Source organism: Cynoglossus semilaevis, chromosome 4 (genome assembly GCF_000523025.1).
Source record: "Cynoglossus semilaevis isolate Cse_v1.0 chromosome 4, Cse_v1.0, whole genome shotgun sequence".
NCBI classification, from domain to species: Eukaryota; Metazoa; Chordata; class Actinopteri; order Pleuronectiformes; family Cynoglossidae; genus Cynoglossus; species Cynoglossus semilaevis.
The window spans coordinates 19,604,292-19,629,956 of NC_024310.1; the positions used below are offsets into that span (position 1 = coordinate 19,604,292).

Consider the following 25,665-nt stretch of genomic DNA (forward strand, 5'->3'; position numbering starts at 1 on the left):
ATGCAACAAGCAGCATCCTACCTGTCTGCACGAGGAGAGAGACAAAGGAGAGCAAAAGGCACCACAAGTTAAGCAAAGCCAAGTTCAAGAGAAGTCACATAACCAAAATCAAGAAAAGAATAAAGCAAAACCTCAAACAGTGCAACCCAAAGACACCGCCACAGCTTCTACTCTACGAGTCATTCAGGATGAAGCTACTGTGCAAACGGCTGCAATAATTCCTGTCTGGCTATCGTCTGCCACTCAGCCAGCACAAGAGGTGCTTGTATACGCACTGTTAGATTCCCAAAGTGATACAACTTTTGTGCTCAGTGAAGGACAAATCTGAGGACAATCCGGCAGATCATGCCCAGAAAGACAGATAAAAAGATCCATGTTTCCTGGTGTTCTAGAACTTTGTATGGTCCGTTTAGCAGGGGGAAAAAACCATTTGCAATAAGTGGAAAAACAATCTACTGCACTCCAAGACTATGACTATGATGTTTGAGCTGGATATTTTGTAAGCACGACAGACCAGAGGATGTGTCATTTTGGCATTTTAACTAAAACCACATTTCCTCTAAAGACATGATGATAATACACCTAGAATCTTTCTAAACTTTCATTGAAACCTGGAGATTTTTCCATCAGTAGAGATGAGGTCTGTGATTCATGGGGATTAAAAATCTTTGACTACATGTTTTTCAAAAGAGATACATCAATCAGCATTCTAATGGAATCATGTCTTTATAACCTTCATGACATTTGAAGCCACGTATGCTACAAAAGTCGTTTTAAATTAAACGCAAGTTCAAGTCGGTTCTAGCGTTAACGTTAACACAGGTTAAGGACAAAGAAAAGGTGCATATATAACTTGTGTTTGGACAAAAGATGTAGTCGATGTCAAGAATATTGTTTGGCAGCTCATTTTGTGTCCTTTATTATTTTTAAACTATATTAAAATATGCTTATGTCTTAAAGTTAAATATGAGTAACTCCTTCAGTTATTTTAGTGGCTCAGAAAAAAACGTGTAGCCCTATTTATTTTTTTGCTAGTAAAGAACTGAAATGGGTTATTAATGTGGGGGCCAGGCCCATCCATGGGGTGCAACGCTATTTATTTGACCTACAGTAAGGAAAATTCGCTGATACGTAATAAAAGTACTTCTATAGAATTTTCACTACATAATATTAAAAATAATTCCCCATGCGTGAAATTTACAGAGCGAGTCTTTGCAACCAGCACAGGCTGCCACAGGAGGCGCCATTAAGTTTGTGGTTGCAACACACAGGCTACATTATGGAACCACTGAGTTAGTAGCAGTGGCCGGGAATCGAAACCCGTGGCAGACAAGAACTCTACCACGGACTCACCATAGCTTAACAATGCATAACAATGAATACCATGACATTTCTGCACATAGATTTTAAAATATGTACAATATTCAAAGTCCTGTATTTTAAATCAATATGATGAAACAAAAATGTAAGTAATGGAATTATTTCAATTTTATTAATTAAAAATGCATGGTCTAATGCCATCAAATAATTACATACATCATAAAGTGGAATGACAAAAGAGGCAGTACATTGTAAAATGTTGTAGAGGATGCTAACTTGCTTTGAACATTGTTAAACAAAAACATTTATTACAAAAAGACTGAAGGTTTAGAGTCATATGTTAACATAAGCTTTAAGGCAGTGTTCAAATGAAGGCAAATCATGTTTCAGCCAACCTCCAACTACATGAAGGACGGACATCTGTTCATTCTCTCTTCTCTGCATATAATAGCCCGATTTTTATTATTAAGTACAAGCAATAGTATACTGCTATGGTTAGAAATATGAAGTCACTGCTAATCTCGATATGCTACACATGCATATAAAACTAGGGACCATCAGAGTGCAAACTCACATTGAGGCTGATTCATGTCTCACTGCCACTGCAGGCATGGATCAAGATGAAAACCAAAATCCTACTTTTTTTTTTTATTATAATTTTCATTGCAAAAAAAACATGAATATCTTAATCTCAATAAGTGTACATGGGTTTCCTTTTAAAGTTGTTATATTCAAGACTGAATTAGGTTACGAGGTCAACATTTTCTAAAAAAAAAATTAAATTAAATTTAAAAAAAAATCCCTGGGTACCTTTAAAAATTTCATCATGTTAAGACCACCGGCTTAAAGACACAGCCCTTTAACATTTAAAAGCTTTTCCTACTTGCAACAGTGTGCCTTGAAAAAAGTTACTGTCAAAGTATAACAAACAGTGATGCATATAAGGCAAAAATCCCTTGTCACCAGAAAGGCAAATATCAAATTGTACCTATGACTTCAGGCTGTTACTTAATATATACCCCATGGGTTTTTTTTTTTACAAAGTTCTTAAAACAAATAGTATTTAAAGCATTAGTAAACAATTATTTGAACATCATTAATGACAGCACCCACTTGCATCTTATATTTGTATGTGGATACTACTGGTACGGATCTATGCAGTGATCATTACGTTCATTCAGAGATGTGGTACAATACATCTACAACTGGTTCCAAACCGTTTACTGGCCCAAACTACATGATATTTCGCTAGGTCTCACTGTCTAGTAAAGAAACCTGTAAAACAATGCCAACCCTGGTTTGACTTAAGCCAGCTGGTGCCTACATGAAATCAGACGTAACACCCAATAGTTCTTGTAAAGTAATGCAACATCTCCATGTGGGACCACCAGTTTTAAATATGATTCCAGCGAAAACTCATTAGGATAGGTACAGGTACTGAGTTGTAGCCTACAGCAAGACACATGAACAGGAAAGAGAAAAGGAAAAAAAAAAAAAGAAGATTAATTTTGCTGTTTGGGTTTAAGTCAACCTGCTGCTGAGGTAAGGAATATGATCCTTTGCTACCTGTGGCTTTAATCAACCAAAGGGTTTTTCTTTTGTTTTTACACGATGGACATGTGTAAAAAAAAAAACAAAAAAAAAAAAAAAAAAAAGAGAGAGAAACCACTAAAGTAACAAGAAGAAACTGGCTTCAGGCTTTAACTCCAAACATCTTGTGAATAGCGTCCTTTGGTCATCAGTTTTTTTATGTAGTCTGTGGCCTGGGTGCGCGTCATGCCTTCTACTTCTTCTGCAATCTCGTAAAAGGCGGCCTGCACGTCCTTTGCCATGTTTCTTGCATCCCTGAATCAGGAGAAATGAAAGTTGAGATCAGTGGTGGGCAGAGTACTTGGTCTGTACTAAATTGTTGTCTGATAATTTGTCTTCTTATATTGATTTCGATGATATTGACAAATTTCTCCATTAGCCACCAGGAGGCGCAAATGTGCCGAGAACTCTTATAAACAAACCCTAGTGTTATTAGTTTACCGATTTATTTTTATTCATCACATTGTCAGCATAATGAGATTTACATTTCAAGTATTCGTAATAGCAGTGTTACAGTTAATCAGAGTTGTTAATTACCCGCAGATAAAGATGTGAGCGTTGTCTGAATGAATCAGCCTCCAGAGGTGCTCTTTATTATTCTTCATCAGATGCTGCACGTACACCTTTAAATCAGCAGAAAGAAACAGAGATAATCGTAGATAAGTACAATCTGTAATAAGGTGACTTAAACCCTAAACAATACAAGTACAACGTGTGACACCATCAATAATAAGGAGGCTGAGAAATTGTAAAAGTCTGGAATCTTAAAATGTGAGTGCTGTGACTTAAAGAGCCGACTTGGCTGCAAATACAGTATGGAAACATCAACATCACACTTGTCACCACCAAACATGACAGGAAGGTTAAGTAAACCTTAATATTCACATACAGATAACCAGTTTTGCCTACACACTTCATCAGCGGTGAGAACATCTGGTCTGGACAATCATACCTTCTGCTCCTGGTCTCTGGAGAAGGCAACGTTTAACTGAGTAAGGACTTCATTCTTCTCTGCTTCCTCCAGCTCCTCCTGGTACAAATAATCCTCGTTCTTGTGCCTGCAGCCAAAAAACATCACCGTCTCCCCCACCTCCTTTCCTGTAATCACAAACAAGTCAAAATCAAAAGTTGATCCAGTCATGTTTTTTTTCCAAATGTTGCTGGAGTCTTTAACAAAACATCTGCTACAATTAAAGATATTAATTAATATTAAATATAAAATCTAGCATAGAAACACAGTCCTCCAATGTGTCCAGTGACATATACTGTATGTAGACATGTTCCACAGGTTAATGGTAAAGACTGGTATGTTGTATCCTGTGGTCTGTTGTTCAACAAAACAAAACACAAGAAACAGGCTGACTGGTTCGGTGCTGGACATCCATTTAACATACTGTTTGATACATTTCCAGACTACTGCGCGCATCTGAATATAAGCCGCACCCAATTGATCTAAAAATAAGAAAAAAATAATTGTACATATATAGGCCGCACTTCTCTAAGCTGCATGCGTCTACGTTGTAGACGTAACATTGGATATTTACAAAGAAAATGTTACACAGAAAGTTTTCTATTCACTTTTTATGAAATAAATGCTTTTTTTAGTGCCAGATACATGGCTGGTTAGACGTTAGCTCTTTCCTGCTTTGGTGCCCCGACCGTAGTTAGAATACACAGGGGAGACTTAGTGATCTGCTCCAGGACTGAAGCTAACATTAGCTCTGGGGCTAACTCCCTAACCCCCCTAACCAGAGAATCATTGATCGCTAGCAGCTATGAACTTCACTAGCCTATAAAAATTCATAAATTAGCTGCATCATTGTTTAAGCCGCAGGGTTCAAAGAGTGTAAAAAAAAAAAAGTAGCATCTTATAGTCCAGAAATTACGGTACTTCAACATCTACTTTCTTGAAAAATCATCAGTAAATACCTTGCTCTTTGAGCCAGCCGCTCTCCTGGATGAAGCCCATAAAGGGAGCGATTCCAGTTCCAGGGCCAATCATAATGACTGGGTTGGTGGCTTTGAAGGGCAGACGAAACTGAGACTTGCGGATGTACATCGGAACGGTGGATTTGTGGCCATTGTCAGTGACCAGTTTATTCTTCAGCCAGTTTGTGGCCACTCCTTTGTTAGTGCGTCCAGTGTTGGTCTTGTACTCCACCACCACTGCACAGATGTGGATACTGTTGGGGTGAACCTAGAGCAGAAGAGAGTTATTCTTTCATCCACAAAATGTTTTAAGGGTAGTTTGGGGAAAAAAAAAAAAAAATCTACAACAGGGTTTTCCAAGTCGGATGAGCCCCAATATCTTCTTGTTTGAAAAAAAAAACACAGCTTTACAAACCGATTACAAATGAATCTATTAATTAACAAAACCTCCTCCTTTTCAGTCCAACCTTGCCGTATTTTTTGTTGTTTTAATTTTGTAGAGCATTTTGCAGGTGTTAATTTAAAACCCTAAAATCTTTTGTCATGACTCGAAATTAATGGTTTATTTCAACTAACAACTATCCTGATGCATATTTAGAAATTAAACACATTTTCATGTGAATAAATTACGTATCAAGTCACACGGGATCCCAAATGATCAAGAAGAAAAAAAAGCACTATTCCTTAATGGGTGGAATTTTAAATGCAAATTTAAGTTTTTATATGCTTAAATGTTAAAACATCTCCATCACCTATATTTGGCAAAAGTGATCTTTTAAAAACACAAAAACAGCCTGGATGAAGTAGCACTAAAACCAGTTAAAAGTCCTTCACTGGACTCCGTGTTTTTAATAGACTTTTCACCAAACAAATGTACAAATGTTTTGGATGCACTCCAAGAATGACAGTGTCCTTGTGACAATATTTAAATGTAAGATATTAAGTATAAGATGAAGGATATTTGGATTTTTTTTTTTTAAAACACAGATACTGTTTAAATAAACATTTACCTTGGATGAGGAGGCAATGGAGTAATAGCGAGCCTGAAGACGAGGCAGGAGCTCGCACAGATGATCAATAGGAGGCTGCAAAGATGGCATATCTTCCAGGACGGCAAGGATGTTCCTGCAGGCATCCAACACCCAGCTGTGGTAGAGAGCCTGCATAAATGTGACGAAAGGTGCAGAAGCTGTTGCTGAAAGACATCAACAGAGCTCACTTCTTTAAGCACAACAGAAACAACAATTCTGGGCATCACTGACCTTGCCCTCAGGAGAGGAGGAGGCCATTTTGCGCAGGTGTTCCTGGTCTTTAGGGTCGGAGGCGTACTGTGCCAGCTCGTAGAGGACGTTGGTGCGAGGAGGGTGTGTGATGTCAAGGTAATGAGTGAGCGCCGTGCGATACGTGGAAGGACAGGGGAAGGGATGCTTTTTGTTGGACTCATCTTAAAAAGAAACACGACAAAAAAAAATATTTGACCCATACAAAGGAAATTTCTCTTTACACTTTGCTTGACAAAAAAAAAAAACAACTGTGTATTCAACTGCTACAGCTCTTACACTTTATTGCAGCTATAACAGTACTGACTATCACGGTGACGCATATCAAGACGGGGATTATCTAAGGGGGCCGGGTTAGCGAAGCAGAAGTGTGTGGGAGATGGTTCAATGCCATACCATCAAGGTTGTTGAGCGAGATAACCACATCAAGGTCCACTCCAAGGACTTGTCCCAGCTTGTTCACCAGCATGGAGTCATTGGTAGGGAAAACAGCTACATGGTCGCCTGACTCGTATCTGTTCAATATGTACAAAAGGTGATTACACTTTGTTCCGTATTGAAGGTCATGAAACAGGATAGCTCACCCAGTGTGTCGTGAAGGTCTGATGTTGTCAATGACTATGTTTACCCGTGCCGTTTCCCAGGTGAAGCGCCAACAGTGTGGGCAAAGCGTGCTTTTATAATTACTTTAGTTATTTTATGGTTTGTATCAGTTGTAATTGTTCCGGTGTTTCTTTCCATTTACAATTTTTTTCCGGTTTTTCTGTTGCTCCGGCACCTCTCACCAACGTTATGCATGTGCACGTGACCACACTCACCTGATCTTAGATCCTGTGATGTCCAATTCCAGGTGCATGAGATGTCTATCACCGCCTTTGTTGAGTCTGCGGTTGACAGTAACAGGAGCAAGGAAAGGATTTTTTGCATCGTAGGGCCTGAAAATAAAGAACACATCATTTTACAGTTAAATGAAAAAAAATACAAACTTCTGTATGAAGAATCCTAAAGATATATATAATTCTTGTTACAAATTAAATTGTCATGGTCTGATTAAAATAGGACTGGATATTTAAAAAAAATCCATGTCCACAAAGGGCCAGACGGTTTGCAAACCAGTACACTTACACCTAAAACATACATTTCTATAAAGGAGCCATGAATGAGCAGATGGTTCTTTATTGAATGCACTCACGGCTTTTGGACTTCGAAGCTCTTCAGGCGGCCAATCTCTCCTGTGAATACTTTGTTCATGTTGATGTCAGTGTGCACCTTCAGCTCGTACTGCCGTATGCTGTAAGTCGAAAAACAACAACAATTCAGACAATGCACACAGAAATATTAATATATATACACACACAGAGAGACTAGACCAAATACAAAGTTAAGTCATCTGACATAATTTTACGTGTAAAACTTTAACAACTTATTAACGACATATTTCAGGTTCTCCAACCTCATTAGATGGTTTTATTCAACAGATAATCTTTGTCAAGCACAAACATTGCTTTGTTAACCAAACTCAAATGGGAATCTGTTAAAATACTTAAGTTTAAAAAAAAATTAAATTTGTTTTGTCAAGATAAATATTTCATCATCTTACTACTAACAACTGTTCTTTACATTATGACCTGGTTAGGTAGACTGACATGTTGTATATTTTCTGAATGGCAGAAAATTTACACCATTTAACCACCAATATTCTTATTTAAAAAAAAAACAAAACAAAAAAAATCACCTGGAGTCGTCTCCAAGAGATTCAACACCAAAGTGCTCACAGACAGCCGGCCAGAACTGCTCTCTCCAGGAAATGAAGTCTTCCTCAATACTGAAAGACAGACAGAACAACATTTAGACTTTGTATAAGGCATAAGGGTGTTATATATTTATGCATTTTATTAAACCTACACAATGAAATTGTAATGAAATGTGCAGAACTGTTGACAGTTCGGCCTTGACCTTAAGCATAGCTATTCGACTTTGTGACACATAAGTGGTCACTTATAAGAGAAGTCAATTTACACTGGTCTTAATTTGTGCTTAATGTCAACTATGTTGATACAAACAGCTGAAGTACGGATGTGTTTGCAGCTCCAGCCGATGTGGTGGACACTTACTTTCCGTCATCATCTCCCATTCCTAGGTCGTAGATGCGCTTGGCTCCCAGTTCTTCCAGCCTTTTATCAACATATTTGCCCATAGCGTTATAGTGCTCGTACGTCTTGTTACCTAACCCAAATATCTACACATAGAGCACGCCAGTTATTGTCCAATGGCTTGTAAATTGTCAATGTGTAATATTTCATATCATGAATTTTAAAAAAAAAAAAAAAAATCCATATGCAAAAATATTTACAGAGTAGTTTAAACCAGAGAGGTCTTCATCATCGTTTTCCTGCAGCCAGTCATAGAAATCCTGGGCGTTATCTGTTGGGTCTCCTTCACCGTAGGTGGCCATGCAAAATATGGCAAGTGAGTTTGGAATCTCACCGAGCCGTGACAGTTCCCCCTGGAAGACAATTTACAAAAAAAAAAAAAAAAAGAAAAGAAAAATCACCATTAAGAAAATAATTTAAGTAAGAGTTCCCTCATCAGCCAATAAAACATCATCCTATCCATGAATATGAGTATATTTTTGTACTTTGTATTACTACACCTGAAATAGTTTACAATAGTTTTACAATGTTGTTTTTGGGTACTGCCCTATTAAGTTGTACACAGCAGATACATGGCCAACAGTCTTTTTTTTTTTTTTTTTTTTTTTACAATAGCAGCAGCTTCTCAGTCAATGGTCAGGGATTAGGATGTTTTTGACTTGGATTATAACATCATGACTATGGATTTCCAGTGGCAGCTGAATTAATCAAAGGACAAAAGAGGGGAAAAAACTCTTGTGAATTTCCCTGATACTATGAAAAACATTCATTATGGCTTCTATAAGAATGACCTGGACTTATTTTTCCTAAACTGTGGTTTGTATTTTGTCTGACTGAAAGCCTAGTTACCATGTCATACTCCTCAGGGTCAGCAGCCATTCCTTTCATGCCATAGCGCTGAGCGTCCTTGGACAGTCTGTTAGCAAATTCCTCTGCTGTGCCAGTCTGGGAGCCATAGAACACAATGATGGTCTTGCCCTGGATACAAATCAGCAGAAAGTCATTCACAGGCTGCGCGTGCAAACAGAAACATCTCTGTGTCTCCCCCAAGTGTGGCCAAACACGTGGCCTATATGCTGTGTGTGTCCAATCACACGCAAAAATTGAACAAATGATCGTTATAGATGTGAAACACTACTTGTACAGTTTGAGAGAAAGAAAGACATTTTTGCTAATCTCTGATATCCAGGACTTTTCATAACAATTATTTTTGAATGGATACATTTATTAGAGATACAGTATATTTGACAAGTTGGAAAAGAAAAAGAAAGATGACACCTATTAAGACGAGTTATAAAGGTAATGTAAACAAAAGAAAAAGAAAGATGACACCTATTATTTAGTTAGTCGTTAGTACACACTTGTAGTATTTAGTTTTGGGGACTTTTTCCCCACACGTATTATGACATCAGTAACAACATTCATGAAAACTTAGCATACTAATGTCTTCTCTCTGAAGACAAACACCAACGTTTTAAATTACAATATTATTTAGTGCAATATGCATGACAAAGAACAAAGCAACACAACTATATACGTGGGACCCTGGTTACAAGCAATATTCATGAACTTAAGTGACATCACCAGGTGTCACTATTCCTATGTGTAATATCATGTGGTTCTCTACCATCTACTTTCCTCTAAACAGGATGACCAGTTGCAAATCTGACATCAAATGTTTCAGAAGTGTTTAAACTGTATTATTTTAAAAGATTATTTTTAAATAAAGGAAGTAAATGGATATTACTAGTCTTTCTTAGAATAAAGTAAATTAGTCAAAATTAAATACATTTTTTTTGTGTGTCCATTGCGTCCTGGTACTAAATGACCTATGGACTGGTACAACACCATATGGAGGTATACAGGGGCTTTAGAGATATTACAAACTTAGTGACTGTAACTCACGTTTTCTCTCAAATCAATGTCTTGAATTCATGAATTCACAGTGATTTCCTTTCAAATAAGCAGATGCTAACTTTATTAAAACTATGTACTAGTTGTCAATGCATGCAAAGACCAACACAGGAAGCCCCCTTCCTTAACTACGTTGCAGTGATGTGACAAAAACTGTCCAATATTCAGTCTCAATTTCTTCTTCCAATGCATTTTCTTTTTTTTATATATATATTGCTACTTCTGCAGTGATTTCTCAGTATCTCAGAGAAGGGACTTAAATTAAAATAAGCCCACATCAATCCATTAACACATGAGTATTGATTCAATCATTTAAAAAAAGCAGAGATTGAGACAAACTCCAACAGCAGCAGCATCCAAACCTCTGTTCAACAACCACTAAGGCCTCTGAAATATTTGCTGCAAAAACCACATGACTTAAAACGCTGTCTTTTTGGCCTCAAAAGACATAACCATCAAAGTATGAACACAGGCTCATCACAGTTTTCAACTGGATAATTTAATTTCTTAGGTAAATACAGCCATAGCTGCAAATAAATAGTAATAACAGTGAAGTATTCAAACTTGAACACTTTTCACATGACTTGTTCGTGCATTATTGAATCCATCTTGAAGACAACCTACAACAACAGAAGTGAACTGTGAACTGAGTTGTCTTAGTGACAATCACTCACCGTCTTCTTCATTTTCTCAATAAAACTGGTCTCCCTTGAGCTGGGAGTTCTGCAAAAAAAAAGAAAAAAAAGAAAAGAAAATATTATTAATGGAGCAAGTAAAAAGTTAGAATGTAATTATAAAATTATTTTAGTGTTAATTGTTTTAATTAAGGACTCCCTGATTCCCCTGAAGCTACAGTAAGTAACATTAACTAAGGAGGAACACACACACACTGTGCTCATGGAATACTAAGAACTGGGTCCCACATTATTGATGTTTTAATGATGAGATCAGGACACAACTAAAGTCCAGATTTGACTTTAATTGTGTTTTAAATATCGACAGGTTGCCTCAGTGTATGATGTTAAGACGAATGCCGTCAAAACGAGTTAAAGGCAATGGAAAGAAATGACTTTAAATGAAAGCATGTCCAACCACCAATATCAATGTCATGAGGTGAGACATACAGTACCTGAAAGAGAAGCATAAATAAATAAAACACTTTTATACATTTTCAGCAATAACACAACAGATAGCAGCAGACTGGTAAATGTTAAAGCCTGATATGAAATGTAATTGCATCATATAATATTTTCCATCAGATATAAATATACTGCATATCCTTAAGGCTAACAGCTCGTGGTTATTGAAGAGAAGAGAACCGGAAAGCCGTGTTTATTATACAAGAAACTAAAATGCCACACTGTTTAATTCAGCATCAAAGCTCTGAACTGGCAGCAATTATGTCAATACAACAAAAAAAAAAAAAAAGGAAAAAAAGCTAATTGAGATGCATGAACTGGAGAATATATAGTCACTCAATGGGCTCATTATGACAGCCGAGGGGATTCTTTTTTTTAATCATTAAAATACAAACGTCAGATAACTTGATTTTTGTTGGAATATTGTCTTAACCAAACCAAGCCTGTAAAAAAAAAAAAAAAAAACACCTACACATAGTTTAACAACATCAATTATTAAGGATGCAGCTGATTGAGTTTCATAACCTGCTGTAGTTTTAATAGTTTTTCAGGTTCAGAATTTTGTAAACAGGTTTATTTTTAAAGGGATTCTCCCAATGAAGATGGCTGCCCTAACATGAAATTTAAAAAAAAAAAAACAGACCCAGACCTTAATAAGGATCTTAAACCAAAACAAACCAAATTCCTGACAGGAAAGAAACACTGGCTGTAATCTGAGATTAAACTTTGAGGCAATGTGTTAGAACAGTAATTAGTACCATCTGTGTCACAGGCCCCACAGTTAAGGAAGGTTTGTGCATCTTAAGACAAGAGCAAAAAGCAATTAAAGATACATCACTAAACACCACTCTGCAAATAGTTTGTAAAAAACCTGATAAAGAATAAAAAAAAAAAAACGTTCGAACCTTTTTTAATACAAGCTGCGGTGTGATTGTTTTAAATGACATTGCTGAAACAAGAATTATCTGCCGAGCCTTTCAAGTTCGTTTGATCCCAAATATGAATTGAATTAGTACTCTGTACTGTGTATCTTTACATAAATATTGGGAAATTAACTATTTTACCATTTTCGGCTTGTGTCACAAATGCATACTTGTTTCCATTCTTTTTTTTTAGATGAAATAAGACGAGTTGACAATTTTACTTATTGTCAAATAAAAACAAAATGTTATCAACGAACCCACATATTTCAGGCTCAAACATATTTAGGTGTGATGTCATAATGCCATCAATAAAACTCATATCAAACACAAAGATCTGTTGGGTTATTAAACACGACTCCTACTCGCTTACTGTAGCTAGAGAAAAACAGTAAGTGAGAAAAAAGAAAAATCCAATTATTGGATGTTGTTGAGATTTTAATCGTGATCTCTTATGTAAGCAACAAGGTAAATTGAATTGTTTTTAAAACAACAGACTCCTTTGGTCTGTTGGAAACTAGCATCTCTCTTTCTTGCATGAACAGCCAAACAGTTTGGCTCTAATAAAAAAAAAAAAAGATTTTAGTCAAACACACAGAGACATGCACACACATAGTAGTTGTTGGCTTTAAAAAGCACTGACATTAGAAAGTTGTCTTAGTCTGGTTATCAAACACTTCACTGACCTCTCAGCAGCATCTCTCCTGTTCTCAGGCAGGGAGAAGACACAGCCCATGGCATACAACACTACTACAAAAACCTCTGGCTACTCCACGTCGGGAACCGTCACACTCAAAATCAAAGCCAGAACGTGAGACATAGCACAGCCATAGAAGAAGAAAAAAACAATCCATGGAAAATCAGCAGGACATTCGTTAGGTTTGGAAGAGCTGTTGGTTTCATCAAAGAAGCTCCAACACGGCATAACTAAGTCTACCTCTCCGTATGTTGCTCTCCCAAAGCAGCAGTGTCTGTTTTGCACATACACAGGCTTGCATACACACACGCTCGCGCTCACACACACACATACAGAGCAGAGCGCAGCAGTCTACAAGCCTTGTCAGTGTCTGGCAACTGCTAAAGACACAATGGTGGGAAACTGACTTTCCCATAAAACGGAGCTGAGCTGCAGAGCCACACTTGTGACTCATACTAAAACACAGTGAAATAGTTTAAGGGTAAAAATGCCTTCCTCCACATCTCCACCCTTTCCTGCTGTGATATGAAGGTGAAGTCTCAAAAAACCTATTCTGAGAATTTAGCCGGTTATCAGACCCACAAAAAGGGGTGCTGTGAATGTTGGTGGATGAATTTTTTTTTTTTTTTTTTTGTAAAGTTTGACCCCACCCCCATCTTACTGGAGGAGAGAGGGGGAATGTCATTGCTATAGCAACCTCATTTATCATAAAAGGATTGCATTTGTGACCTGGCCTGTCTCCAAAAGCAGCGCAGCTCAGCCTCAAACGCACAAAGGGAAAATAGGGAGCCGGGGAAAGAAGACAGAAAAGTAAGACGAAGAAAAGAAAGAGCTGCTTGTATTTTTCCCCGCAACTTTCCACCTTCAGAGAGGGCTCTCAAACGGAGCATGGCTGGCTCTTCTCATTTATTCTCCGGGGGAACTTTCAGAATGGGTTCAGGGCCAAACACAAAAGCACAGGAAAGACATGGAAGGCTACGCCTCCTTCATAACTGTTAGGTAATCCTGGAAGGGGAGGGGAGATGTGTTCTCTTCCTATAGTTCCCCCTGCCACAGACACACACACACACAGAGCACAAGGCAAAAATAAACCGGTAGAAATCTTTTCACTTTACAACCAGCATTGTGTTTTCACTACAAAACACCCCTCCCCCGCCATTAGACCCCCCCAACACAGTCTGTCTTCTCACAGTCTTGGAGCAAGAACATGTTTGCCCTCGACTAAACTTTTGGTTTCCATCAAAAAAAAGTGTGCAATTGTGGTAGAGGAGGGGGCTAATTCTGGGGCAGGCTACACGGGAGTTCACTAAAGTCCACTCTTCTTGGGTAAACGATCGCGGAGGGGGTTGGGGACGGGAGGGGAGGGCCCACAAGAGCCAACACCGACGAGAGTAAAAGAATCAAGCAAAGGTCAGAACTAGTGGAACATTTACGAGAGCTGTAATCCATGTCCTCTCACACACTTGTTTCAAGGCAAAGAGTGTGATAATATGTAATAAGCATGAGGAGGAAAGACAGTACCACCACATATGTGTTGTATTATATAGCTTTTTTTTTTTTTTAAACCAGTACTGAGAAAACAAAGGTGCCATGTAGGATACTCACGCTACTGTTTCCAGCTTCTTGAATTCAGGGATGGGCTCTGACTTTTTGCGGGACATGAACCAGTAAATAATGAGGCCAATAATTAGAGAAAAAAGAAAGATATCCAGGTTGCTTAAAAGAGGCTCCTCTTCCTCGACCATAGTTTGGGTGGTTTCTGTGTCCATGTTGGCCGTTTTAACACTGAAAATAGGAAAATGAATAGTATTAGTTTGATCAATTAGGACAAGTGATGACATGAAAAGTGAACTATAACAAAAAACATATAATTAATTTTAAGCTCAACAGATGAGTTTTGAGTACCTAATGTGTAAAAGAAAGATTCAGTGCAGACGTTGGTTGACATAAAAGCTTGAGTAGTAAAAGATAAGCAAATGCAACACTCGTCCGTCACTGCGGTGCACACATTGGTTATGTAAAAGAAAACTTGCTGATGAATGATAATAATTCCAAGATTATATACTAAACAATTATTTGTTAAATAAAATGCCAAAGCAAACAAATTAAATTTAAATATGAATTTCATTTACTCATATCTGCGTAACTGAGATGGTGTACCAATATATCAGAGATGAAAAACCTTATCAAAATTTAAATGAGAAATGTATAAAAAGTTAAAAGAATATTTTTCATTTATTCATTTTCTATTTCTTGATTCTTTTCAGGGGTTCTTTGCAGGTGAGGCTTGAGCAAATTGTAGCAGTCTGCAAGGCAGAAGCCAAGCCATTTTACCACCATGTAAATCAGGAATCCAGCTTTCAAATAAAAATGGCATAAAAATGCTCACGAAAAAACAAAAAACAAAAAACATAACAAACATTGGATTTATCTTGCTTCAAAATATCGGCCTCTGGGAGCAGTGTTATGATGTCTCAGGATCCAGAATTACCAGACCAGGTCAGCTGACTACTTCTATCAGTGTAGAGATCAATTTCTATTTGTCATTAGTGAAATTTTGCTTCCTGTTGAAACAAGCATGTTTCAAATAAACAGGGGCTACACAACTTTGACTTAAACTGTCAATTTTAAGTTCCAGTGAGATAAAGTAAAGCAAGGTGCAACTTAACTGCTAACACACGAGAGCAGATACTTTGAGGTTTTGCTGTAAAACATTACATTAGGATTTGCCTAAGAGGCTGCTGCTCCTTTCACATAAAAACAAGAGGACTTCATGTACTACTCAGCTCTCGGGTTTCACATTGGTTTGGAGAATAAAAGCCCTGAGATCAGGTTCATTTGCCACCTGCCAAATCTCAGCTATGTACAATAGTTAAACGTACAGCACCACTCGGACAAAAATCACAAAGAACAATGCACTGTGTATCAATAGGTATGGAAAACAGGTGCAACCCAATATATTGTGAAAAATGAAAATGCTAAACAAAGACAAATGTCATTAATTATAGTGATTTTAGGAACTTGGCAGTTATAAGTTATAAGTGTTTTGGGACAGCCATCAGAATGTGATCATCTAAGTGTTTTTGGGACAGCCATCAGAATGTGATCAGACAACAACAGACACTGCTGCAACAGGCTTCCCCTTGGAGTCGCCAAGTATGTGGTTCCTCTTTATTTAGAACCCAGAAACTTCTGCATACTGTATATGGCACATGTGTCATCAGGCACGATAACTGCTGTGGAATCATCATATGGAGCCATAAAGTGAAGTCAGTAGAGTACACAGTCTCGTCCTGAACTGCTGACTCATAAGCACAACCGTGTACAGAGGTGTCTGTGTGACAACCAAGTGGTACAGAGGTCACAAAAGAAAACCTACAAAAGTAGACAAATACCTGCCAGTCATGGACGCACAGCACTCGTCAATTAAATGAACTATTCTGATGCTATTTCAAATTATTGCACAAAATCTTACCTACATAAAGCTGTGTTCATACAACATGCTGTGGTCATAAGCAATTTTGTTAAATGTGTCTATTGAGAATATTGGAGAAAGGTGACAGAGTAGGTTTAAAGGTGTTTTTGTATCACGACTGTTGCATGGCTTTTAGAGCCATGTAACCGTTTCAGTCTCATATGTCAATGTCCCTCTATTAGTTTAGATATCCACTTACCATGTCGACTATTATCTCCAGTAGAAATAAGCAACTCAAACTGAATACACAGGTGCACTGTCTCCTGGGTTCATAGTATACCGGTGCTTGGGAACAGAAAATACACAGATCCTTATAATGACCTAATATATGTTTAGTGCTTTGCTGTATGCTTTCTATCCAAACCTTTGTGAGACACTTTGACTGTCAATTAGAATAAAGCCTCAGCACCCTAGGGTTTACTGTCAAAGTAATTAAGAAAAAAAATCATTTAATCAAACAAGTTAAAATACAGATGAACAGATGAAAACAGATGAAACTCTTGTATAACTCCAGTTATGTATGATCATGAACCCTTACGTATTATGATTTTTTCATTAAAAAAATATATACATATATAGAAGCAAAAATGAATCACTGTTATGAACTCTGACAAGTAAATTCCACAAATTACTGCAACAACGTGCAATATTTTGTTGTGGTAAAATTCTTGCCTGCCGTGCAGAAGAAGATTTCCCATTCAATTCGACCTAGTCCACTAACCCAGAAAGGGTTTTAGGTGTAGAAAACTTTGTTACATTTTCACACAAATAACAGCTAACAACAGCTTTTTATTACAATAAAAAAGTGTAGTTTCCTACTTTCCGTTTCTTTTCCAAAATGTAAACCCCGTTTTTGAGAAAGGTTACAGCTAGAGTTATGAGTTATATTAGAATATATTAAGGTTGGCAGAAATTCTGTGAGTAATAAACGGGTTAGTGGGTATACTTAACAACTACTTATATGTACTCTAGAGCCTAACTTTTTTTTTTTAATTAATCAAACAGATATGATATGACAATTCCACGAACAATATGTGCAATTCATGTTAGCCAGAAAAACCCTGTCATAGTTGCAGTTCCTATAAATTTGTGGAAACGTGACGTGTGCCGGTACCAACTTTCATTCATTTCGTGCCATAATCAATGTGGCATTTAACTGACAGCTCAAGAGTCCAACAGTAAGACTAGATGTTACCGGAGTTCAACCCTTTCTGCATAAAACACATGGATCGAGACTCCGTAGCTGTGCTTTAACCTAAAACATTTAAGGGTTTCCCTTTTATATAAATATCAAATTACCAATAATCCAGGTAAATAGCTAATTTAACCAACAGTGGTGAATTTAGGGGTAAGGCCATTCCCGATATCGGCATACAACATTGATTTATAAAATCTGACGACATAAAGGCTTACAATTCTTAATAATGGCCTAAATGACATCGAAAATAACACAAAAACAACGCCAAGGCTGGTCCTAGTCTTTATATTTTTAAAGTCAACGGGTTACATAAATAGTTGAGCAGGGACAATATTAGAAGTTAGCCTTGCGTACAAGTCAACAATTCATACACGCGAGTCACTTAAAACCGCAATATTACCTGTGCTATTTCTATTTTGTTCGCTTTGACTACTACGATGACTACGATATTTTTATCTCTGAAACATATTCCTCAGAAACTGACACTCACACGCGGTTGAATAATAGTCTTAAAATGTGTGGGTTTTTAAAGAACTCACCTTCCCTGCTTGTCGTTTCAGACACACAACTGTGTTCTAAACAGAAGGGAACTTTACGCCAAGTAGGAACGAACCATCTTCTGCTTTACGGCGGGGGTTGTCCTCAGCTGTTGCACATGCTCACTTAACTTCCGCTGGTTGGGTATTAGCAAAACATTTTTAAAGCAAAAAATAAATACTTTAGAAGACCGATTCGTTTTTTAAATGTAGGTCGCGTAACTGTTCGGCTTTGAATTTTCAAGTGGTACGTTTTGTGTTCGGCTGGCCCGGTCTCTTAAGGCAGTATTTAGTCAACGTGCACATGCAGGGTGTTACGTGCGAAGACCGGGAGTGGGCTGAGGTTCATGGTTATGTAATTCCACGCTCTACTCCTCAACAAGGACATGTTAGGGGTCTTTCAAACTAGGTCACCACTCACTTCTTTGCCACGTCAAACGGTTAAAATTGAGTACGTGTGTATTATTCACTCAAGAGGGAAGATGCTAAAATTGTTTCTTAACTACAATTGTTAAAGTAATGATGTAATGTAATGCCCAGGTCATATTCCCTGCCACACCAATTTTAACTGCTCACGATACGAACTTTGCAGCACTCATGTGAGCGTGTGATAACCTTTTGTGCTCAGATAGATATTACGTTTGCAAAGAATAAATCCCCTGTTCCTACGTTTGCCTCTGGTTATAATTTTATGTGCATTCAACTTAAAAAAATAGCCATAGAACTATTTGTTGACTGCTGTTTCTGGAAAATAACTTTACTGTGATTTTGAGCTGTAGACTTTTGTTTGTGCAAATCCTTTCATTTGGAAGCAAATTCTACACCGACTGTATTTGCATTTCAGGCATTAAAATGCAATTAGTTAAACCACTGCATTGTTTGTTTTCACTTTGATGCAGATAAAGTGATTTAACTTGATGTGAGTGGTAGTTTAACTTGGATAAACTTTGCCCCTCTAATAAAATTTATATTTTTATTTAAATGTTGCCTAATGTTACACAATATATGTTGCACTGAGCAACCATACACTACCTTCGGTGTTTTTAAAAATATCTTCTACTAGGTCAGAAGGAAGGAAAGTCAATTACTTGTTATTGCGATATGGCACACAACAAAAAGTGACCTCTGCGTTTTACCCATTGCTGCAGTGAGCAGGGGGCAGCTGCCGCTACTCAAGGAAGGAGTGCCATGGTCAGGGCATCTCCGTCACAACTTGGCAGCAGTGGACTCAAACCTAAAACCCTCCAGGCCTAAGACTGATTCCTTAACCACCAAGCTACCACTGCCTATCAAAGACAATCATCATCTAACATAAAGATGCATAAAACTGGAAGTGATTTCACTTTTTCTGTCTTTTTGTGGACAACATAAAAACAAAAAAAGCAAAGGCATTGGAGTTAAATATTTGTATTTATTTTGCCACTGTAAGAAATTGTGCAAGGTACAGTTTTATACTTATAAATTGACTGCACATATGTACTTAATCAAAGTGCAATCACAGACTCTTTGGTTTCTGGCTCACAAGCTTCCGAAGAAACACAGCCAGCGTGGTAAAGAAATTTCCCAGGAACAGAATGAAGAAACAGAGACCGCACATCAACACCTGGCATCATAATGGAATCAGAAAAAAAGAACTCATGACATAATTTTCTATTAGTAATTCAAGCATTTTTGTCAGTGGTTAGCGCTTTGGGTTTGTACTGAAAAGTCTGACTAAACTTGTTTTGAAAAAAAAAACCTCCTGAACTTTAACTGTGGAAAATGTGCCAATTTGCTGGGAAGACATGAATAAAAACAGAACATTTCAATTGCTACTTAATAGTAACAGTGAATTAAAAGAATGTGAAAAGCACGGACCTGCCATTCTTTATACTCTGGGAGCTGGGCCATCCTGAAGAGACAGAGGCTATTGTAGAGCTGCCAAAACTACAGGACAAAATAAAAGGGAATTAAAAGTTTATGGTTATTCACATTTATGTAGACATACATAATAAAAAAAAAAGATGTAGCCAAAATGTAAACAATAGTCCTATCTAGGGATCCAAAAACAAGACATCATCATTTTTGCATATACAGGCTGTGATTTTTTTGTTCAGTCTTAACCATGACAAAGCAAGTATTCAAAAGCACGATAAACACTTAGAGAAAGGAAATTCCTCACAGCAACTCAGCCACAGACTGTACTCACATGACCAAAAAAGAGGAAGGGCAAAAGAAATGTCAGCCCTTTCCACATCCAAGACTGAAATCCCTCTGATAACAAAAAACAGAAAAATGTTGATTTGATTCTAATTTTTTTCCCATTCCAGCAGATAAAGACAAAACAGTACTGCATCTTTGTCATTAACATTCATAGTGAAGCTCACCCACAGTTAGATCCATGTTGTGTCGTTCTCCGAGTGCTCGTAGCCGGTACAGGCACCCACTCTGATAATAACACTGCAGACACTGAACAAAACCTTCCAGTCCGAAAAAGTAGAAAATAGTTAGCATATGATAGAAACGTTAAACAATGAATGTTTTTACAAATAACTGGACCTTACTTTGATAGAATGAATAGGCGAGGAACTGGTTCCTGAACATCTTGTAAAAGTCTCCATCTGGCCTTGAAGGTTAAATTCAGGCAATTGACTTTAAAGGATTGTGCAATGTACAGAGACAAAGTTGCCTAATCTGTGAAATTTAGGCACAAGCTTCTCATACTCACCATGTAACTTTTGCCTAATCTGTGAAATTGAGGCACAAGCTTCTCATACTCACCATGTTAATATCACACCAGACAGAAAAGCTGAGATGTAGTGATGAAAAACCCACCAGCCTTTGATTCTATGATGGACAGCACACAATATACCACATACACCATGATTACCTTGTTTTTATTATTATTTTATACAAATCAAAACACAGAGTGGTGTACTATTATTTCTGAAAATACTTTTAAATTCTTGAAATTGACTGTGGGTTTTTTTTTTTTTTTCTGGTCTGAATCATTCACACTCCTCCACTTTACTTGCTTGTAAGAGACATAATTAGGCAAATGTTGAGCTCATATCTGCCCACTTTGGTGTGTCATGCTGCTGTCCTACCTGGTTATAAAATCACCAAAATTACTTTTATTCATTAAGAAAACAACATCACTGAAAATACCAGTGGAGATCATTATTTTTCCGGTTAATATCTGTACTTCAGTGTCCAAGACACTAACACCAAAGACAAACCGCTGAGACTGATCTTACCTGGAGCCATTACTGATGAGGATACTTTCCCTGACAGTTAATGTGCAGTAGTACCACAGCAGCAGGAAATTGAGGATTGCGTCCAGAAATCTAAATTTAGGGACAGCACATACTTCAGTGGATTTAGGTCTCAAATTAGAGCCAGTAGAGTGATACACTGTATTGTGTACTGATGCATAAACACCTGTAGGCCACGAAGAAGTAGCATATGAAGGATATAAGCAGCAGGACGGCCATGGTGCACAGCTTGAACTTCTCGTATTCATCTTTGTATGCAAACCTAAAAGAGAAAATGAAGTTTCAGTCAGGAATGGTCTTCATCATAAGGTAACGTAATTTCTGGTCTATAAGCAGCTACTTTTTTCACACACTTTAACCCTGCGGCTTAAACGGTGATGCGGCTAATTTATAGATTTTCGAGGTAGACTGTGTGTTATATTAGTAGCGTATGTCTGTCTGTGAATAGTTGTGTGCATGTATGTACGTGGGGCGCACGAGAGAGAACGGTAGCGGAAGTTGAGAGCAGTTTGTAGCCCTGTCATGTTAAAGCGTGAGTTGTGAGCTAAGTGAAGGGAGTTAGCGCCAGAGGTAATGTTAGCTCAGTCTCCCCTGTGCATTTCTACTACGCTCGGGGCGCCAAAGCAGAAAAGAGCTAACGTGTAACCAGCCGTGTTACAGGCACTGTTCCGGAAAAAACCTTTATTTATTTAAAAGGGGGAAAAAAACGTTCTTAGTAAACTCTTTCTGTGTAAATATCCCATGTTACAACATGGACACCTGCCGGCTTATAGAGAAGTGCGGCCTATTGGTCCGGAAATTAGCAACTATGAGTAAATGTCAGTATGAGACCATTAAAAATGTATATGTACAATTGGTCCGGAAATTAGCAACTATGACTAAATGTCAGTATGAGACCATTAAAAATCATTTGTGTACTGGAGGGATATTTTACATACCTACCCCTGAGAATATTATTAAAAACGTGTCTTTATGATAGGAAAAGTTTCTTTAACACAGCATTTGTGAACTACAACTATATTTTTGTTTTGGACTTTATAACATTAAGTGGTATATATAAAAAATGATGTAATTTCAAAGAAGACTGATGCCCTTAAAAATGCATTATGATCATATAGGCGTGCTCCAGTGAATTTGTAGTACAAATTGATTTATTTTTTTAAAAAAATGGGTTGCTCTTAGTGTGAAAACATTTTAAATTCTAAAAAAACATACTTCATACTTTTGGATTGTATTTAACGGCACAGTGAACACAGAGTATTAATAGTACTAATGAAAATAAAAAAATGTATTTTCTGTCCTGGCTTCGAAAGTGATTTCTTACTTTGACTGTTTGTTGAGAAGCGTGACATTCACGTTTCCAAGGACCAGGCTTAGATATAACCTAAAATAAAAATAATAATCATAATTACTCAGGCCATGAATAACTCTTTATATGACATCCATACTAATGTGCGAGAAAGATGAAGTTGTCACCCATTTTTCTTAGGGAGGTAGGCTTCCATCTCAGAAAAAGTATTCAGGTGAACTTTGATTTTGCTCTTTATCTCATCCAGAGCTTCAGCCTCTCTGTCTGATGTTCCGGTTCTGTATTAGAAGGACGTAGTAAGCAGAAATGACCCATGTGTAAGAACACAACCTGCTGCAATTGTGGTTATGTGATCGTTTTAGTGAGAGTTTCTTTCATTACGTTTGACTTACTTATCCACCAGACTGGAGTGCATTTCCTTAAGTCTTCTTCGCTGGCTTGTAATGGAAGCAGAGCAGCTGTTTTGTAGTTTCGAAATTTCCTCCAGTTTGTGTAAATACATTGTGTGTCTCTCCTAGAAAATAGATTTGAATCAGTGATTCAGTTGCAAATCCGATACCAAGGTCAACAATCAACAAATATTTCTTACCTGAAGTTGTTTGTACTCTGCGTCCACACTTTCCCACTCATCCTGGAGGCTTGTTAAACTCTGAGACATTTTTCTTCTGACAGTTGATCTTTCAATTATGTACACCTACAACAACAACGAGAAGTAGAAATAGTATCAGCGGGAACCAACAACTTGCACCGAATGCTCTATGGATTTCTCTTTAAGGTGTGTAGTCCATCTTTGTGCATAGTTTCTTGCATAACCTGAACTTTGACAGGTAAGAATGTGAAGGGTTTCCAATTGGACGTTGTCCCCCCCTCCACCCTCAAAGTGAAATGCAAATTGTGATCTCATTGACCAAATGATTAACAGAATAAATGGCTCATTTATATCTTTTTATGTAAGTCAGTCTCAGTCAGGTAAAATGGTGACACTTGATACAGTAATACATCTAGCTTGATGCACCTCAGTCGCACCTGGAGGATTTGACCTTCCAGACACAAGTCTAGTTACATAACATTTGACATGATAAGACATTTAACATTTGACATGATATGACATAAAGTAACTTAAAATAACACTGTAAATCAGCACCATCAGAACCCAGTGCAGTGCGGATGCTTTTTTTTTTTTTTTACATTGCCTTTTGTACTAAGAGAACATGTATGACACAACATTGACATTCCAAGTGATGTCAAGTACACAGTGATGAAAAACACATAAACAGGTGCAACAGTGGCCAACTTTACAACTCAGTTTTACAACTCAATTCACTGCTCTAAATATTAACATTTAACAATAAAGGGACACTTTTTTTGCAGCCGTCGACACTTATACAAATAATCGTCTGACTCTGCAATTGACTCTCCTTTACTAAATCAGTGAACTACTTAACTTTACTCTCAAAATATTTTAGTGAGCACATCCAATCATAGAGTCCATGGTTAACATTAATCATTTTTTTAAAACAACGGAAAAAAGTAAGAAAAAATTTGCTTGATTTCCCCCGGAAAGTGCATGTCCAAACACGTGTATTTTGTTAGCGTAGCACAGCCTGGTTAACATTAATCAATTTTTTAAAACAATGGAAAAAAAGTAAGAAAACATTTGCTTGATTTCCCCCGGAAAATGCATGTCCAATCACGTGTATTTTGTTAGCGTAGCACAGCGTTCAGTTCACCCATACAAACCTGGCCATATATAGCGTGAGATGTGTCACGTGACACGAATGCGTCAACTCGGTCTTGTTGTGACTTTTCGTGACGTACGTTTTGGCTTTGGCTTCTTTTCGTGTGTTTTCTAGTATTGCTACAATTGACAGTGAGGTTGTCGATTTCAGTATTGAAAAGGTTTTTACGGGGCTCATTTTCCAGAAATTTTGGCTGGTTTTGACCCGGGTTTATTTGCTGGACACCATGGTCTGCATGTGACAACAACTGACGGAAAGCCGGTCTGCTGCTGTTTGTCAGAGAAGTCCAGTTCCTTACTACATGTTTCCACACACTAGTCTTCTGAACAGGTCCACTGACTTACGTTCTCGTCTACCAAATATAGTGAGGACAAAGATTAATATCAGGAAAAGCAAAAAATATTTAAATTAACATAAAGGTAAGACTCCCTCGTCCCTAGCCAAGCTAGTGTTAGTCAGGATGCTAACGCTATCTATTGTCATACTTTAAAACACCGGTTTATGGTAGAACAGAACATAGGTATTTGTGTGTTATTAACATTAATTAAGATTCAGAGTAGCGTCTTTGTACAGTGTTTACCATTTAAACTTTACTTTTTAATTCAACATTGTATGAGTCAGGGAATAACAGGAAGGGGCTTTAACCAATAACACATTATAATATATAAATATAATCATTTAATACATAACGAATAATACCATCAATAGCACTAACCACGATGCAAGCGAGTAGTTACTGCAAGGGTTTAGTTCGGTTTGAAAAATGACATTCACTAAACTAAGTTTGTCAGTGTGCTAAAACAAACAAACAAGCAATAAAAAAAAAAACGTCATTTGACATTTTGCTTGTTAAATTATGGGTCACGTACATTTCCAAACCACATATTTGATTTTTTTATTCAATTTTTGAGCACCTACCTGTTCTAAAACCTACTTAATATTAATTATTAATATATGTGTTAAAAGAACTTTCTTTGGTTCTTTAGCAACTGGTAAGTAAACTGTAAATTTGATTGGATGTAAAACTTCCACTTGATTGTTTGTCTTCGCCTGACAACTGTTTTTAGTTACTAATCAATATAGACTTACCTTAGAAACTCAGCTCCATGTTTTTCAGCAGTCATTGTTTGTTGTAGTTGTTGAGTACATTCTGGTCCATCCGAGACCTTCAGTGTGTTTTTTTTTTGTTGTTGTTGTTGTTGTTGTTGTTGT

At 37.3% G+C, this 25,665-nt stretch overlaps 3 protein-coding genes across 4 annotated transcripts in view; 1 reads left to right on the forward strand and 2 right to left on the reverse strand.

The window, feature by feature from the left end:
* Positions 1-1,466: 1,466 nt before the first annotated feature.
* On the reverse strand, positions 1,467-18,755 carry porb (P450 (cytochrome) oxidoreductase b). Of its 2 annotated transcripts, XM_008309833.3 has the most exons (16): positions 18,155-18,755; positions 14,548-14,727; positions 10,861-10,909; positions 9,122-9,250; positions 8,473-8,625; positions 8,234-8,358; positions 7,855-7,944; positions 7,312-7,410; positions 6,938-7,054; positions 6,516-6,634; positions 6,102-6,283; positions 5,850-5,999; positions 4,840-5,107; positions 3,863-4,008; positions 3,448-3,533; positions 1,467-3,165 (listed from the first exon to the last, which is right to left on the reverse strand). In XM_008309833.3, the coding sequence occupies exons 2-16, from the start codon at positions 14,709-14,711 to the stop codon at positions 3,021-3,023; spliced, it is 2,022 nt and encodes a 673-aa protein (XP_008308055.1). In that variant the 5' UTR covers positions 14,712-14,727; positions 18,155-18,755; the 3' UTR covers positions 1,467-3,020. The 2 variants fall into 2 exon arrangements, with proteins under 2 accessions (XP_008308055.1, XP_008308056.1); XM_008309834.3 differs by lacking the exons at positions 14,548-14,727; positions 18,155-18,755 and adding an exon at positions 12,932-14,095.
* A 787-nt stretch (positions 18,756-19,542) lies between these two features.
* On the reverse strand, positions 19,543-24,303 carry LOC103378570 (transmembrane protein 120A). The gene is made up of 12 exons (XM_008309835.2): positions 23,304-24,303; positions 23,107-23,228; positions 22,882-22,992; positions 22,730-22,789; positions 21,572-21,667; positions 21,388-21,477; positions 20,912-20,977; positions 20,695-20,756; positions 20,518-20,610; positions 20,340-20,404; positions 20,009-20,077; positions 19,543-19,754 (listed from the first exon to the last, which is right to left on the reverse strand). The coding sequence occupies exons 1-12, from the start codon at positions 23,370-23,372 to the stop codon at positions 19,647-19,649; spliced, it is 1,011 nt and encodes a 336-aa protein (XP_008308057.1). The 5' UTR covers positions 23,373-24,303; the 3' UTR covers positions 19,543-19,646.
* Positions 24,304-25,172: 869 nt separating this feature from the next.
* Positions 25,173-25,665, forward strand: part of gdpd1 (glycerophosphodiester phosphodiesterase domain containing 1) — a 7,530-nt gene continuing 7,037 nt past the window's right edge. Inside the window, exon 1 of the mRNA XM_008309852.2 lies at positions 25,173-25,178. Coding sequence (XP_008308074.1) covers positions 25,173-25,178 — 6 coding nt within the window. The remainder of the gene's footprint in view (positions 25,179-25,665) is intronic.